Below are 13,588 nucleotides of genomic sequence, written 5' to 3'. Positions count from 1 at the left end.
GGAAATAGCTGCATAGTCAACTGCACTAACTGCGGAAGCCCCTTTTGACTTTCAAGTGGGACTCATCATTAAAGAAAACAAGTTTGTGGTCATTTCTTTCTACTTTGTAGAATTATTGTCATCGCTAACAGTTGGAAAATTTTAGCCCTAACATCCAATGTAAAGTAATTATACGCTAAGTGTGATCCGAAACGAGATCCTCAGTCATTTTGAATGTTTTCAAAATATTATTTGAAATCTGAGAAAATAACAGATCGTTAGACATGTTGGAAGATTTTCATTTAAAACATTCCGTTGCTTAAATTAGTGTTGGGGGTTGAGATAGAAGAAAGCAATTTAAGTGTATTTAATCTGATAAGCAACTAAAACATGAAATTATTTGTGTTTTTCGTATCGTATGTTGTCCAATTTAAAGTAACTTAGTTAGAGTCAAAAAGTGAGGAAGGACAATTTTTGGACGGAGAAAATTTATGCAGGCCGTAAAATCCGACACCTTCGTCGGGAGTGGCCCATCTTAGAGTCCAGACAACACAATTCAATTTTATGAAATACACTAAATAACAAAAATTTAAATCATGTCATCAAATAGTTATCTTATGCTGACATCATACATATATAAAATAAAATCTCGTAATTATATAAAAAAATTTGCTTTCCCTTTTTCCCCCGTATTCTGAAGGGGTTGGAAGTAATTATAATGTATATGTACATTTATGACGACTAATATAAAAATAAAATATTGTCTTTTAATTGATTATCAATAATTGAACAGTGGTCTTGTGATCATCGACGGCCTGGTAATTTGCTTGGTAGGAGGAAAATTAAAATTAAAAAATAAAATAACAAGACAGAAATGCATATTAGCTTAGGGCATGAGTGGATTTAGAGGCATTAAAAGACAAGTAAAAACCATCACGTCTGTCCTGTTTTGACCCATAAAAAATGGGTTAAATACACTTTGATCCCTCAAGTATTTTTAAAGTTGTATTTACCTCTGAATTAATAAATATAATATTTACTCCATTTAAATGATCCATAAAGAAAAAGGGGCCCCTCCTAATGTATGAGAGCCTTTGCACTCTGTCCCCCTGTTGCAATTTGCATCTTCATCTACTAATGGGAGTTTGGGTCATCTTCATCTTGTCCAAAGATCTTCTTGATTTTGATCTGACAATATCAGTAGATTTAGGTCTCGTGCAACTAATGGCAATGGCGAAAGAAGAAGAAGACCTTTACTGGGTTTTGGAGAAGGAAGGTGGTGGTGCAGTGGCTAGCAATGGCAAATGAAGGTGGTGTGGCGGTGAACGTGGCCAACGATGGTGGATCAACAAGTTTTTTGGATTTTTTTTATATTTTAAAATTAGCACTAAATTATTTTCAAGCTGAAAAAAAAATATTCTTCATGAATATATAGATATTGATATAGGAAGAATTTAAAAAAGTAAAGTAATAAATTAATATATACATAATAAATATAACATCAGAGCTCATATATGCTTTCAAAGAGGAATTGACAATGTGCTTAATAAAATATTAACACTTTTATGAAAAAAATGAATAAATATGTTTTGTTATATCTTTCAAAAAAAATTAAATAATTAATAATTTAATTTTATTATCAAATTAATATAACTTCATGCATGAAATTTTGTGCATTTATGGCACCCATTCATTATTTAGCTTTTAGTCCATAACATATGAATTATTTAATTTATTAATTATATATTAGGTTGTTGTAATCAAAATGCATCTTTTTAATTGAAAAATTAAATGAATTTAAGAACAAAATATGAAGAAAAAGAAACACTCATGTACCATAAATGTCCAAAAATTTTGTTTGTAAGGGATAAGTGCAACACTTAGAGGTTGAATGTTAATTTAGAAATAGTTTGGGGGGGAAAGTGTATTTATCCCTAAACAAGAAATTATGAGTGCGGTAATATTACAAGTGATTGATTGTAATATAGGTGCGGAAGAACATCAGACCAAATAAGGACGCGCCGCATGGAATGAAAACCCCCCATGAAGAGTTGCACGGAAACATCCAATCCCAATCCGAATCCCCCTCCGCGAAATCCATAAAGCAGAAACCTATCTTCAACTCCATCCAATAGCATCGCCCCACGTGGCGGGAGATAGCTACGCCTCAGCTGATCATCTTCTTCGGACGGACATATGACAATGCAATGAAAAGAAAATACTCAACCCCCATCCCCACCTCAGAAAAGGTTGCCCTTTTCACTTTTTGGACGCTCTTTCCCTTTTCATCTGTGATCTCACTACTCTCCAAACGGCGCCCTCAATGAACAGGAAACGGCGGCCCAGACCTCGCAAATCCCCCAAGAAACCCAAGTTCCTCAGTCTCCGCCGTCAGTTTCCTGCCACTGAGACTAACGAGGTCAAACGCCTGAGTGAAAAGTGCCCCAACGCCGCTGATGATTACGACCCCCACTACGTCAACTTATTCCAATCGGAAAATCATGTAGAAGACAGAGAAAGCCACGATCACGAGAACGTCGCCTTTTTCTTCTCCGCCGCCGACGGCGGCCCCAATACCCTCACTGGCCTTCTCGACACATCCACTGTCGCAGACTCCAATTCCTCCCACACCGACAACAATAGTTCCAGGTAACGACGAGGTGAATTATATTGACCACCAAACAAACATTTTTAATAAATCGAGGGCTTTACTGATCCGAGATCAGAAGAAAAATTTCAAAGATAGAATAAGCTAATAGATTATTTTGCACTGGTTTCAGGCTCGAAGATCTGTCGCCGTCGTCAGCCTCTCTAACTTACGCCTACAGTGAGGATCGCGCTGCGCTCGTACGAATGGCGCTGAGGAATCGAGAACGGGACTCCGGCGAGGAGAAGTGGGTGAGTTACTCAGAGGTGGTTAAAAGGAAGGTGAAGGAGGAGGAAGTGAGCAGCTCCGCCGCGGCGGATCTACACCCGGCGGGGACGCAAGGGCTGTGGTTGAAGCTGGATTACGAGGAGATCATGAACGCGTGGTCTAACAAAGGCCCGCTTTATGTTGAAGCAGAGAGTTCACAGATCGTCCCCGACATGAATCACGATTTTCTTTCGCACGAGGAGGCTTTCAACAACATTTACGTAAGATCTTGGCTCTTTGTCTGCATCATACAATTGAAGTAGTCCTACTTTTTCTTTAACTTATTATAATATTAATAATGTGTTTGGCATGTCTTGATTAATTAATTAATTATTCTTAATCTCCCACGTGCTTATTGCCATTGTTTACAAAATTATATATACTAGAACTAACAATTTTAGTGTATTTTTTCAAGAGTGTTTGTTAATGCTTTGTAAAAAAAGCCATTTATGTACATTTAAAAGAGAATAATCAATTACGTAATAAATATAATCACACACTTAAATATCGAATACCGAATGGAATAGGGAAAATTCTAATGCAGTTAAGTTTTGTTAGAGTTGAACCAATTAAATTATATCTACCATATAATTTGTATAAAATTCAGATAGAATAATTAATCACATAATGTAGATCTGACGATAGGAAATTGAAGATGAATATTAAAGGTTGGCATCAAATTGGAGGCTTAAATATATTTTTTAATTTTATAATTTTGATACTTTGATATTTTTATTCTTTGGGATAATTACATTCTTTTTTCTTGAGGTTTGGTGTAATTACACATAAATTTTCTAGTACCCCTGAGATTTACTTATGTTTAACAAATAAGTCCCTAAGTTAGTCGAAATTTACTGATATATGTACCCCCAATTGATAACACTAGCTTATAATGGGTTAAACAAGTCTTTTTATAATCAAATTGCCCTCATACGTCTTCACGCGATAATGACTTGAGTAGGTATATTTTCACTGTTATAAAGATAATTTAGTCAGGAAAAAATTATTTTACCTACAATGTGTCAGTAATGAGTCAATTGAGGGTAACTATCAATTTTTATTAAGTATTTTTTGTTAATATCGGCAAATTTAGTGAATTTTAACTAACAGAATGACTTATTTATTAGATTAAATCAAACATCAGGGATGCTAGATGTAATTTTTCAAAACCACAGAGAATCTACATGTAATTACACCAAATTTCAGGGGAGGGGAGTGTAATTATTCTTTATTCTTTTCTTTTTAGGATTGCAAAAGAGTCTTGAAACTTTTTGACATTTCGCAATTTTGATCCTTTTAGTGCCATATTTTGAAAACGTCGTCGAAATAAATCATGTGCACCTCAGGTGGTTCATTTAAATTGGGGCTTTGGTTCTTATTGATTTATTTTTGCCAACATGGATGAAAAAAATTAAAAAAGAATGAAGTGGCACATGACTCGTTCCAATAATTTTTGCAAAATCAGGCATTGAAAGGACCAAGATTGCGAAGTATCAAAAAGTTACAGGATTCCCTAAAATGACAAAGGATAAAAATACCAAAATCATTAGGTGTACATGATTTATTTCGAAAACCTTTACAAAATCCGACACCAAAAAGACCAAATCGCCAAATATAAAAAAATTACAACATTAATTTGCGATCATAAAAAAGTAAAAGATAAAAATATCAAATTATCATAATTACCGGACCAAAAACATATTTAAGTCTTAAATTGGATGGTGGATTATTGGAGCCTTGGCCTTAGCCTTTTGCAGTGGTTACTCATATACGTTCAGTTTGGTTCCAGTATCATCTCTACCCAATTCAATATATTTCTATAACTCCAAGTGTGAAATCTTATGTATATAAATCAATATACTCAACCAGTAACCAATATAAATCAATCTTATGTAGTCATAAGGGTGATATTTGGAGGGAGGATTTTCAATTTTCTTTCTTTTCATTACAACTACGGTTTACACAAATAGCACACAACTATGTACGAAAGAGATTACGTATGTACTTGTCAAAAAATATGTAGTTATACGTTTATCATGTGATTAATATGTAATTATGTATTGAAAAGTGGGCAGTCTGAGTATGAGAAAGAATTTTGAACATGTATAAGAGGTTGTTTGTGCCTTTGACTACTTGTGCAATCTAGTGTCATTATGCGTGTATATTCGTTTCGGGTGCAGGGAGTGAGGTGGGGGGGATGTAATGCGTTGGGCTTGTGGGCAGTTCCAGAAATGGTGGGAGATGTCGGAAACTCCGAAATGAGAGTGAAAGATGGAGAGGAAATAAGGTCGACGACATTGAAGCAGAGAGAAGCGAGTGTGTTGAGGTACAAGGAGAAGCGGCAGAACAGACTCTTCTCCAGAAAAATACGTTATCAAGTCCGAAAGCTTAATGCTGATAAACGCCCTCGTCTCAAGGTACATACGCCTTTTTTCTCCACCATGGTCCAAAATTCGTATTAGATTGGACTAGTAACATTACATTTGTTATGTAATTGATCACTCTGCTCCGACTAAAAAATTATGTAAATTTTTGCAGGGTCGATTTGTGAAGAGAAGTTAATTTTTTAGTTATACTATATTGTGGCAGATGACGATTATTTCCTTTCGTTCTCTGCCCTCCTTCCTTTGTAAAGGCAGTGTAGAGTGTAGATAGTTATAAGAGGATTGTATTAGCTTCCAAGTATGGAAGAATTGTAGATCAACTGGAAATCAAAATTAATTGTATTAAAGCTTTATTTATTTTGTTGAGTTAATACGTTAATTGCACTACTCCTCACCTTATCTTTATAGGCCTTCAAATAACTACTTATCAACTTATCAGTTCAAAACCAACTTTATTGATAAACTATACATATGAACTTTTTTCTCACAAGATGCCAACTTCAATTCTTTAGTTTTAAAATTTTATTTCAAACGCTCTTAATTTTTACTGTCGTGTAACTTATATTTTTTATTTATAACTTATTTTCAATAAAAAAATAAAAACTATTACAAATAGCCATGTTTCCTTTTCTTACCAAATTTGATGTATGATCCAAAACTAGACTATCTAGTCAGCTACTAGATTGAGGCCCAATATTATGCAATATCTAAGTTTTATTTTATTGGCTCAACCTTTTATTTTATTTTATTTTATGTAATTTGTAAATGCTTTTAATTATATTATGGTATTTTTGACACTTGCAATAATCTTTTTTTATTCCAGAAAAAAAAATCATAAACAGTGTGGAATCTGGTCCCAAACTGTAGGAAAAGGAAAGGGAGGAGTGATCACCAACAAGGGAATATAACTGAGGCCCCATCTGTTTCTTGCCAAGAGGCATCCTGGCCATCCATCACTTTCTCAACTAGTAGAATCAACCACTGAAATTAAATTTCACTCAGATTATTTTACTCCACTTTACAACCACAACTAATACAAACTTTTTATTTTTATTTCTCATTCACCTTTACATTCTTTTATCTAACATTTTACATGCACATGTAAATAAACTATTGTTGGAAATATGTTTTTTAAATTTTTTAAATTGCCAAATTATTTGTAACACTTTATTTTAATTTAATTTAATATTTATTTAAAGTTTATTGCTCGACTATTGAAATGGTTTAATTGTGATTTTTTTAGGATTAATAATTTGGTTGTTGCATTTTATATATTTATGTGATATTATTAATAATTGAGTTTATTATAATATTATGAATTTTAATCAGGTCATAATGGTCGAAAGTTCTTTATGCTCATTTTTTATTATTACTTTAGTAAAGCTCAAATTTAATTTTTAAAATTTAATAATAATTCAAATAACGATACTTGAATTTTTGCATAAATCGGAAAATAAAAAAGAAAGAAAGAAAATTATAAAGAGAAATGAAGATCATTAATTTTCACACATAAACATACCCTAATAAACTAATCCAAAATGAGTCGGACATGCATCACCACCTTACATTTCACTATATATATATATGCCCGACCCGACAAGGGTGTCTTACAAAAAACAAAGTCCCCCCACCTTAAGCCAAGTAGATGATGATGATGATGATGATCGATCAGACACTTTAATTAATCATCATCACCACCACCACTTAATATATATATATATATATGATATAGTACTAATTAATAAAAGCTTAATTATATATATGTTGTTAGATTGGTTAGGGTTTAGTTAATTAGTGTTGATTAATTACACACTAATAGTACGATAAGGGGATCCGGGTATTCGGGCCAACCCGAGTAGCTTCCTCTCTTTGATTGCCGGATCCTCCAACATTAGCACTTTGTCTTTGTCTCTTACACCCACCATGTGTAAGTGCTCATCGTCTTCCCTTTCTTTGCCTTTGAACAGTATTCTTTGCTCTTCTGCCTCCAGATTTGTTAATACTGATAATACCATCTTTAATTCTCCTATAAAACATTCACAAAATTAAATTACAACAAAATCAATATAAAAACTCAAATCTTGATCCTAATTCATTCATATTTATTATAATATTTCTCATTATTTTCAATTATCGCTAATATTTTGACCTTATTTACAAAAACAACTATCAATTATATTTAGCAATTACAATTAATTAGCATTTTCACAATTTCTTATTTTTATTTATGGTAATTAATTATTATAAAAATTTATATTTTTTTCTTGGGAATACGGCCTGAAAAAAATGAGAAGGGTTACCGAATGTTGAGGTTGGCCGGACAGAAATATGGTGGCTCTGCGACACAGTTGACACTCTAATTGTGATCATTACTTCATCGGCGTTGTCGTTGATTTCTCTTTTCTGGACAAGCATGCCGCCGGGCCTCAGCTCCCATTTGATGTCACCGCCTCCGCCGTGGGCTGCGGCGGCACCACCACCACTACCACCTAGCTTAGATCTTGAGAACCTCTTTGCCGCCCTCAACTTTATCATCTTTCTCTCTCTGTAATTGAATAAGTTAGTGAGAAGGGAAGAGAGAGAAGCAGGATGGGGCAATTATATAGAGGGAAGGAGGGAGGGAGTGTGTGGACAAAATTCGTCAACATTAAAATTCAAGCCGCCTTAGCTTAATTTGCAATTCGTATGAGATGTTATTTTATTTCTCTAGTAAATTAGTTTTATTTAATTAGAACCGATTGTTGTAGTACGTAATTTTCACGTGCATAAATAAATAATTTTTTATAATATTATCATTCTTTTAAAAAATTTATAAAAAATAATAATAATTTATTAAATAATACAAACTTTTAAAAAATTAAATAAATTAATTATTTTATCATTCTATATAAAATTATAGTAATTTGGAGAAGGGGGTGAGGTGGTGAGGAAGAATGGGAATTTCTTCTCCTGATTTTGTGGGGGCCTAAGGCACATGGGGCGGGGTGACTTGATTATGACTACGATCACATCATATATAGTCTGTTCATAATTTTATGAGTAAAAATAAATATCGTAATAAATATTAATTAATAATAATTTTAAAATCATTATTTATTATTGGTTAGTAGGAAAAGTCAAAATATTAGTAATATAATTATAAATTACGACAAATGTTTGGACAAGTTATAATTATAAGTAAAATTGTGCTGAATATTAATTAATAATAATTAAAATAATAAATTTTTATATCAATTTTATATAATTGTGGAGTTGGTAGTGTGGAGTATTATACTTGTAACTAGAATATACCTTATTAATTAGGTAGTTGTTAGAGAATACCTTATTTTAGGTATTTGTTTTGGACGGTTGGCTAATGGTAAACGGTATCTAACCATGTGCGCGCATTCAGTTCCTTCTAACACTTATCCTCATTTTAGCTACAAATATTTATATAATTAATTGTCGTGACATGTTATTTATATATATAATAAATAATATTTTATATTTTAAAAATAAATATACAATATTCATAAATTGGGCCTTTAAAAAATGTTTTTAGAATCACAAAAATTTGATAAAATTCTGTCAAAATTAATACTTTGATTTTTTTTATAAAAGTATAAATGAAGTTGTATGTATATGTTTGTCTTAATTAAATAAAATTAGTGGAATAATGAAATAGATTTAGAAGGTGCCCCCATTTTAAATTAATTTATATTCACCCAATGTCAGCTTTTTCCGATACCAACAAAATGGATAAGTTTGTTTTCGTTGGTGGGAGACCAATTAAGTGCCTCTAAGTATGGTATGTTGTTTAGGTTTATTTTTTTATTTATTCATTGTGCTTTAAAGTGACTTACAGCTGCTTTGCAAAACCCTTTTTCTTTTTCTTTTTCTTTTTTTTTTGGGAAATTAAGTGATATACAATTTGTAAAGAAAGTTGAAATTTTTAACATAATTAAAAATCCAAAGTATTTATAAAAGATATGACAAAACATTAATAATTAAGAAACTGTATAGCATGTGATGTGTTTTCATTTTTAGTTTTTAAAAATTATATTAATTTAATACTACAATTCAGTACAAAACACGATCTTTTTAAAAATTTATTTAATATTGACATTTCATAAAAAAGTCTATGTAAAATTACTAAAAGCACAAAGAAAGGGAATTGGGAAGGGTTTTGATTGAGGAAGGGAGAGGGGCATTGGTGAAGGGACTAATGATTTTTCAGTTAGTTAATAATGTAAGAAGTAAGAAGGCATTTGATGGGGTTAGAGTAAAGTCAAAGAAGCCATAATCGGGTGTCCCATGAAAGGATTTGCTGTGTCCTGTCGCCCTCAAACCTCTGCGCCCCTCTTTACAATACAAAACATAACATGTCGTCCCAATTCTTTTTTCTTAACTACCTTTATTTTTTTTACGTGTATATAATAAATAATTTATAAATATTATTAATACAATACAATACAAAAATTAATATTACAGTATCAATGTAGTATTTTTCGAAAATATGAAATTGGGCATAGCTAATGGTCGAATCACAATAAAATCTATGAGAAGCATTAAAATTATTAATCAAAAGTGCCTCCATTGATACGATTATTGGTGTATATGAGGACAAAGGAAAATATTTGCGAATCCATGCAGCCTTTCAAGAAGCACATGATTGCATATGTGAAACATACTCTACAAGTTATGTTTGCTAATTATTTAAGTATTAATTATATATATATTTATATTACTATTCGGTATTTGATATATATATATATATAAGTTTAATGCCTAAAATGTATATAATGTCCCTATATTTTAAAATGTCTGCTAAAAACCTCATTTGTTTTAAGAACAGTTTAAAACTCTCTTGTGTTTTCTTAAACTTAGCTCAATTGTCCCTATTCGTTAAATCTGACTAACTGCGTTAATTTTTTTTACAAAATAATTGTTATACCTTCCTTAATACATATTATTTTTTATTTTAATGATTGTTGGATTTATATTGATTATATCACAGCCGTTAAATTTAATAAATTAATTTAATCGTTGGATCTAAAATTTATAAAAAAATTAAGGGTTCAAATTTTATTGATAAAAAATATTATTTAAAAAAAATTAACACCAGCCCCCCACCCTCACCTCGTTGCCGACCCCTCCCTCCCCAATCGCCTCACCCACGTCCCCTCGCCTCCACTCTTTTTGACATTGCCCAGATCAAGAAAGCAAATCTGGGCAACACGGGGTCGCCCAAATCAAGAAAGAGGGCGAGGACAATTGTGTGGGGGTGGCAGTGGTCGCCGTCGCCCAGTTTTTTTTTTCTTTTAATTTTTTAATTAATTTTAATTATATTAATTAAATATATTTTAGTTAATTAAAGTAAATTTTATTTAATTATAATAATAAAATATATATTTTTAGTTAATTAAAATTAATTTTAGATCATTATAATAATTATTGTACTTAAATATTTATTTTAATTAATAAAAAATAATTTTGGATTTAACAATTATAGTTTTTAAATTTCAATTTTAGAAATTACAAAATTATTTAAATTTAAATATAAAGTAATTTAATATTTAATACTAATTAAATTAAATATAATATAATATAATATTTCAATTTAAATTATTTAAATTAAAAAATATATATATAATTTTTTATATTTTTAAGTAAATATATTTTATTTTTTCGATAGATGAAAATACAAAAAAATCACTCAAAATAAGTAAAAAAAACGTATATGTGAAATATATAAATACCATAAGGGCATTTTAGTAAAAAATATCCAAAAAAAAGGGTCAAAATAGTTTTTAAAAAAAAATCCTGAATGCACACAAAGCATAGAGGGATTTTTAGCCTATTTAAAAAACACAAAGGAATTTTTAACTTTTTTAATAAAATACAGGGGGTAAAATACATTTTAGCCCAAATTTAATTTTGTTTTTCAGCACTATGTCTTTTTATAATAAAATTGTGATATTTAAGCTGAACAGCAAAAATCAAATGCACACAATAACATTTGGCATCATTTTTAAGAAATTAAGATGCTATATTCCCTTTCCATGTCCCTCTTACACCATCCTATATTGAATACAGATGAGAAATTTGAATTTGAGAACACAATTGTAATATTTTGAACAAAGGTGAAGGATAATTTGTATAATAACATTCAAATACGATACATAAGTAGTAGCTGAATAAAAGAAAACATATTATAATTGCATGTTTGAGGGCTGCAACATAGAGGCTAATTAAAGGAGGGCCAAGCACGAGATGGATCCTTTCACGCTTTCCACAAGATTTGCATTTTGTTGGCATGCAATTCTAGAGATTTTGTGCCAGAGATCCTATACACAAAATCACATATTTTAATTTTACCTAAGTTTGGAAGACAAAATAATGTCAAGAATCATTGAGAATTAGCTCCAATTTAAAAATTTTAAGTGTGGATCTAATTATCATGTGATATTAAATTGAATTCAAATGAACAGCTCAAACTCGTTCTTCTATGTAAGAAGTTGTTCCAAAATTTTTGGTGTATCCCATACGGTCTTTAAGTTGGGATATATGAGTTAAAATGTATAATTGTACATTGATAAAATATATATTATTTTGATCATTTTGTACACTAAGTATATAGATAATTAATAAATATATTTTAAAATTTAAAATTATTTAAATATTATACATAAAGTATCAAATATAATAAGTACAAAACAGTTGTTTTCATATACAAATGGGTTCTTTGAAATATTTTTTTTTTTTTGTCTTTTCATGCACACACTTAAGGTTGGAACACGAGATTTTTCATAAAAAAATCTTGTGTCAGAACATTGAGGAGAATGTTAATGAGGGGTGAGAAGGGAAGAGGAGATTATTACATGTATGTATTATACTCTTCTCACAGCAAAAGTTGGTCTAGTAGTTGGGCTAAATCAACATAAACGGAAGTTAGAAAAGCCCACTTAAGCAGCCATATACGGAAACCCACTTAAACAGATCCAAACTTACCGGCAACATCACTAACTCGGAAACACATATGATTTGATAATAAATTGGCACATATATATAAATAAGATATGATTTGATAATAAATTTACAAATATAGATAAATGAGATATGATTTGACGATGAATAATGACTTTTATTTTTCAAAACGCAAAATTATATATACAACACTTATATAAATATATATATATATATATAAGAGACATGATTTCATAATGAACAGTAATTTTTATAAAACACAATATCAAACATACAACACTTATTTTAAATTTAATATTGTTTGTATTTCCAACTCCAGTTTTTTGTTTTTTGAAACAATAATTAAAGTAAAAATATATTTATTCATACCTATTCTCATTGAGAATATATTAATATAACATCACAATCCAATATAAAATACAATGTCATCAACTAATCTATATATATTCTCGTTTCGTATGAAAATCTAAATAAAATTTAAAATACACATTTTCCACCAAAAATTGAAAATGAAAACACAACCATACAGATTGCGTTTGGATTGAAATTTTTAAAACTCTCCGATAAACTCATGGAGGCTAATTTAGCAACAACAGGTAAAACAGAATATGTAGAACTCGAATGGACTAGGCATGACTCATTCAAATGGTTATATTTCTGTGCATATATGTCCAAATTTCAATCCATTTTTTTTTGTTAGTTGCTAACTCATAAAATTTTCAAATGGTATATCTTATGCTACGACTATTTTCAATTTTTTTGCTCCCAAGCATAACTATAAATAAAGGGCACCATGCAACTATATCATTGTATTCACATTATTTTAAATTTCTCGATTATTTATTTGTAGATCAATTATGTGCTAATTCCTACTTTGCAAGTTAGTTCTTCATTTTAGAATTTTTTATGAAGAAATTTTAACTTGTTCAACTCTAATACACATCATTGCCAGCTTCATACGCATCATGTGTAATATTTAAATGGACTGAGTGAAAAAAAAATAAAATTACTCGCTTACCTTTAAAAACATAATAAAATCCAAAGTGAAGAACAAATGTGATGGAGGAGAAACAAATTTCGTCGTAAAGAAAATATTGTTCCAACCAGAAAAGGAAGATATCTACTCAAAAGGAAGGTCCAAATCAAACCTGCCTACATCGTTGTAATTCAACAAATTATGAGAACACACTTAATAAACAAATTCTGGCCATGTAAAAAGGGTAGGTAAAGGACGAAACAGTATTTTGCCTTCACCTATCCTAAATAGCGTAAATTTGAAATAGTATAAATACCTCTCATTATTTAAGAAAAAAAAGGGATTGTTTTGTAAGAATTGTAGTATAAA

The 13,588-nt window shown here is 30.4% G+C and overlaps 2 protein-coding genes across 2 annotated transcripts; one reads left to right on the top strand and one right to left on the bottom strand.

The window, feature by feature from the left end:
• The first annotated feature begins 1,869 nt into the window (after nucleotides 1-1,869).
• LOC105176295 (uncharacterized) lies at nucleotides 1,870-5,634 on the top strand. The gene is made up of 4 exons (XM_011099044.3): nucleotides 1,870-2,628; nucleotides 2,760-3,114; nucleotides 5,074-5,310; nucleotides 5,432-5,634. The coding sequence occupies exons 1-4, from the start codon at nucleotides 2,303-2,305 to the stop codon at nucleotides 5,453-5,455; spliced, it is 942 nt and encodes a 313-aa protein (XP_011097346.1). The 5' UTR covers nucleotides 1,870-2,302; the 3' UTR covers nucleotides 5,456-5,634.
• A 1,117-nt stretch (nucleotides 5,635-6,751) lies between these two features.
• On the bottom strand, nucleotides 6,752-7,862 carry LOC105176294 (BAG family molecular chaperone regulator 2). The gene is made up of 2 exons (XM_011099043.3): nucleotides 7,578-7,862; nucleotides 6,752-7,303 (listed from the first exon to the last, which is right to left on the bottom strand). Exons 1-2 carry the CDS (start codon nucleotides 7,810-7,812, stop codon nucleotides 7,083-7,085), a joined length of 456 nt encoding a protein of 151 aa, XP_011097345.1. The 5' UTR covers nucleotides 7,813-7,862; the 3' UTR covers nucleotides 6,752-7,082.
• Between the last annotated feature and the right edge of the window lie 5,726 nt (nucleotides 7,863-13,588).

This window comes from Sesamum indicum, linkage group LG13 (assembly GCF_026168435.1).
Source record: "Sesamum indicum cultivar Baizhima isolate 11 linkage group LG13, ASM2616843v1, whole genome shotgun sequence".
Lineage (NCBI taxonomy): Eukaryota > Viridiplantae > Streptophyta > Magnoliopsida > Lamiales > Pedaliaceae > Sesamum > Sesamum indicum.
Note: the sequence above shows the minus strand (reverse complement) of the source record. Positions and strands in the feature narration are given on the sequence as shown.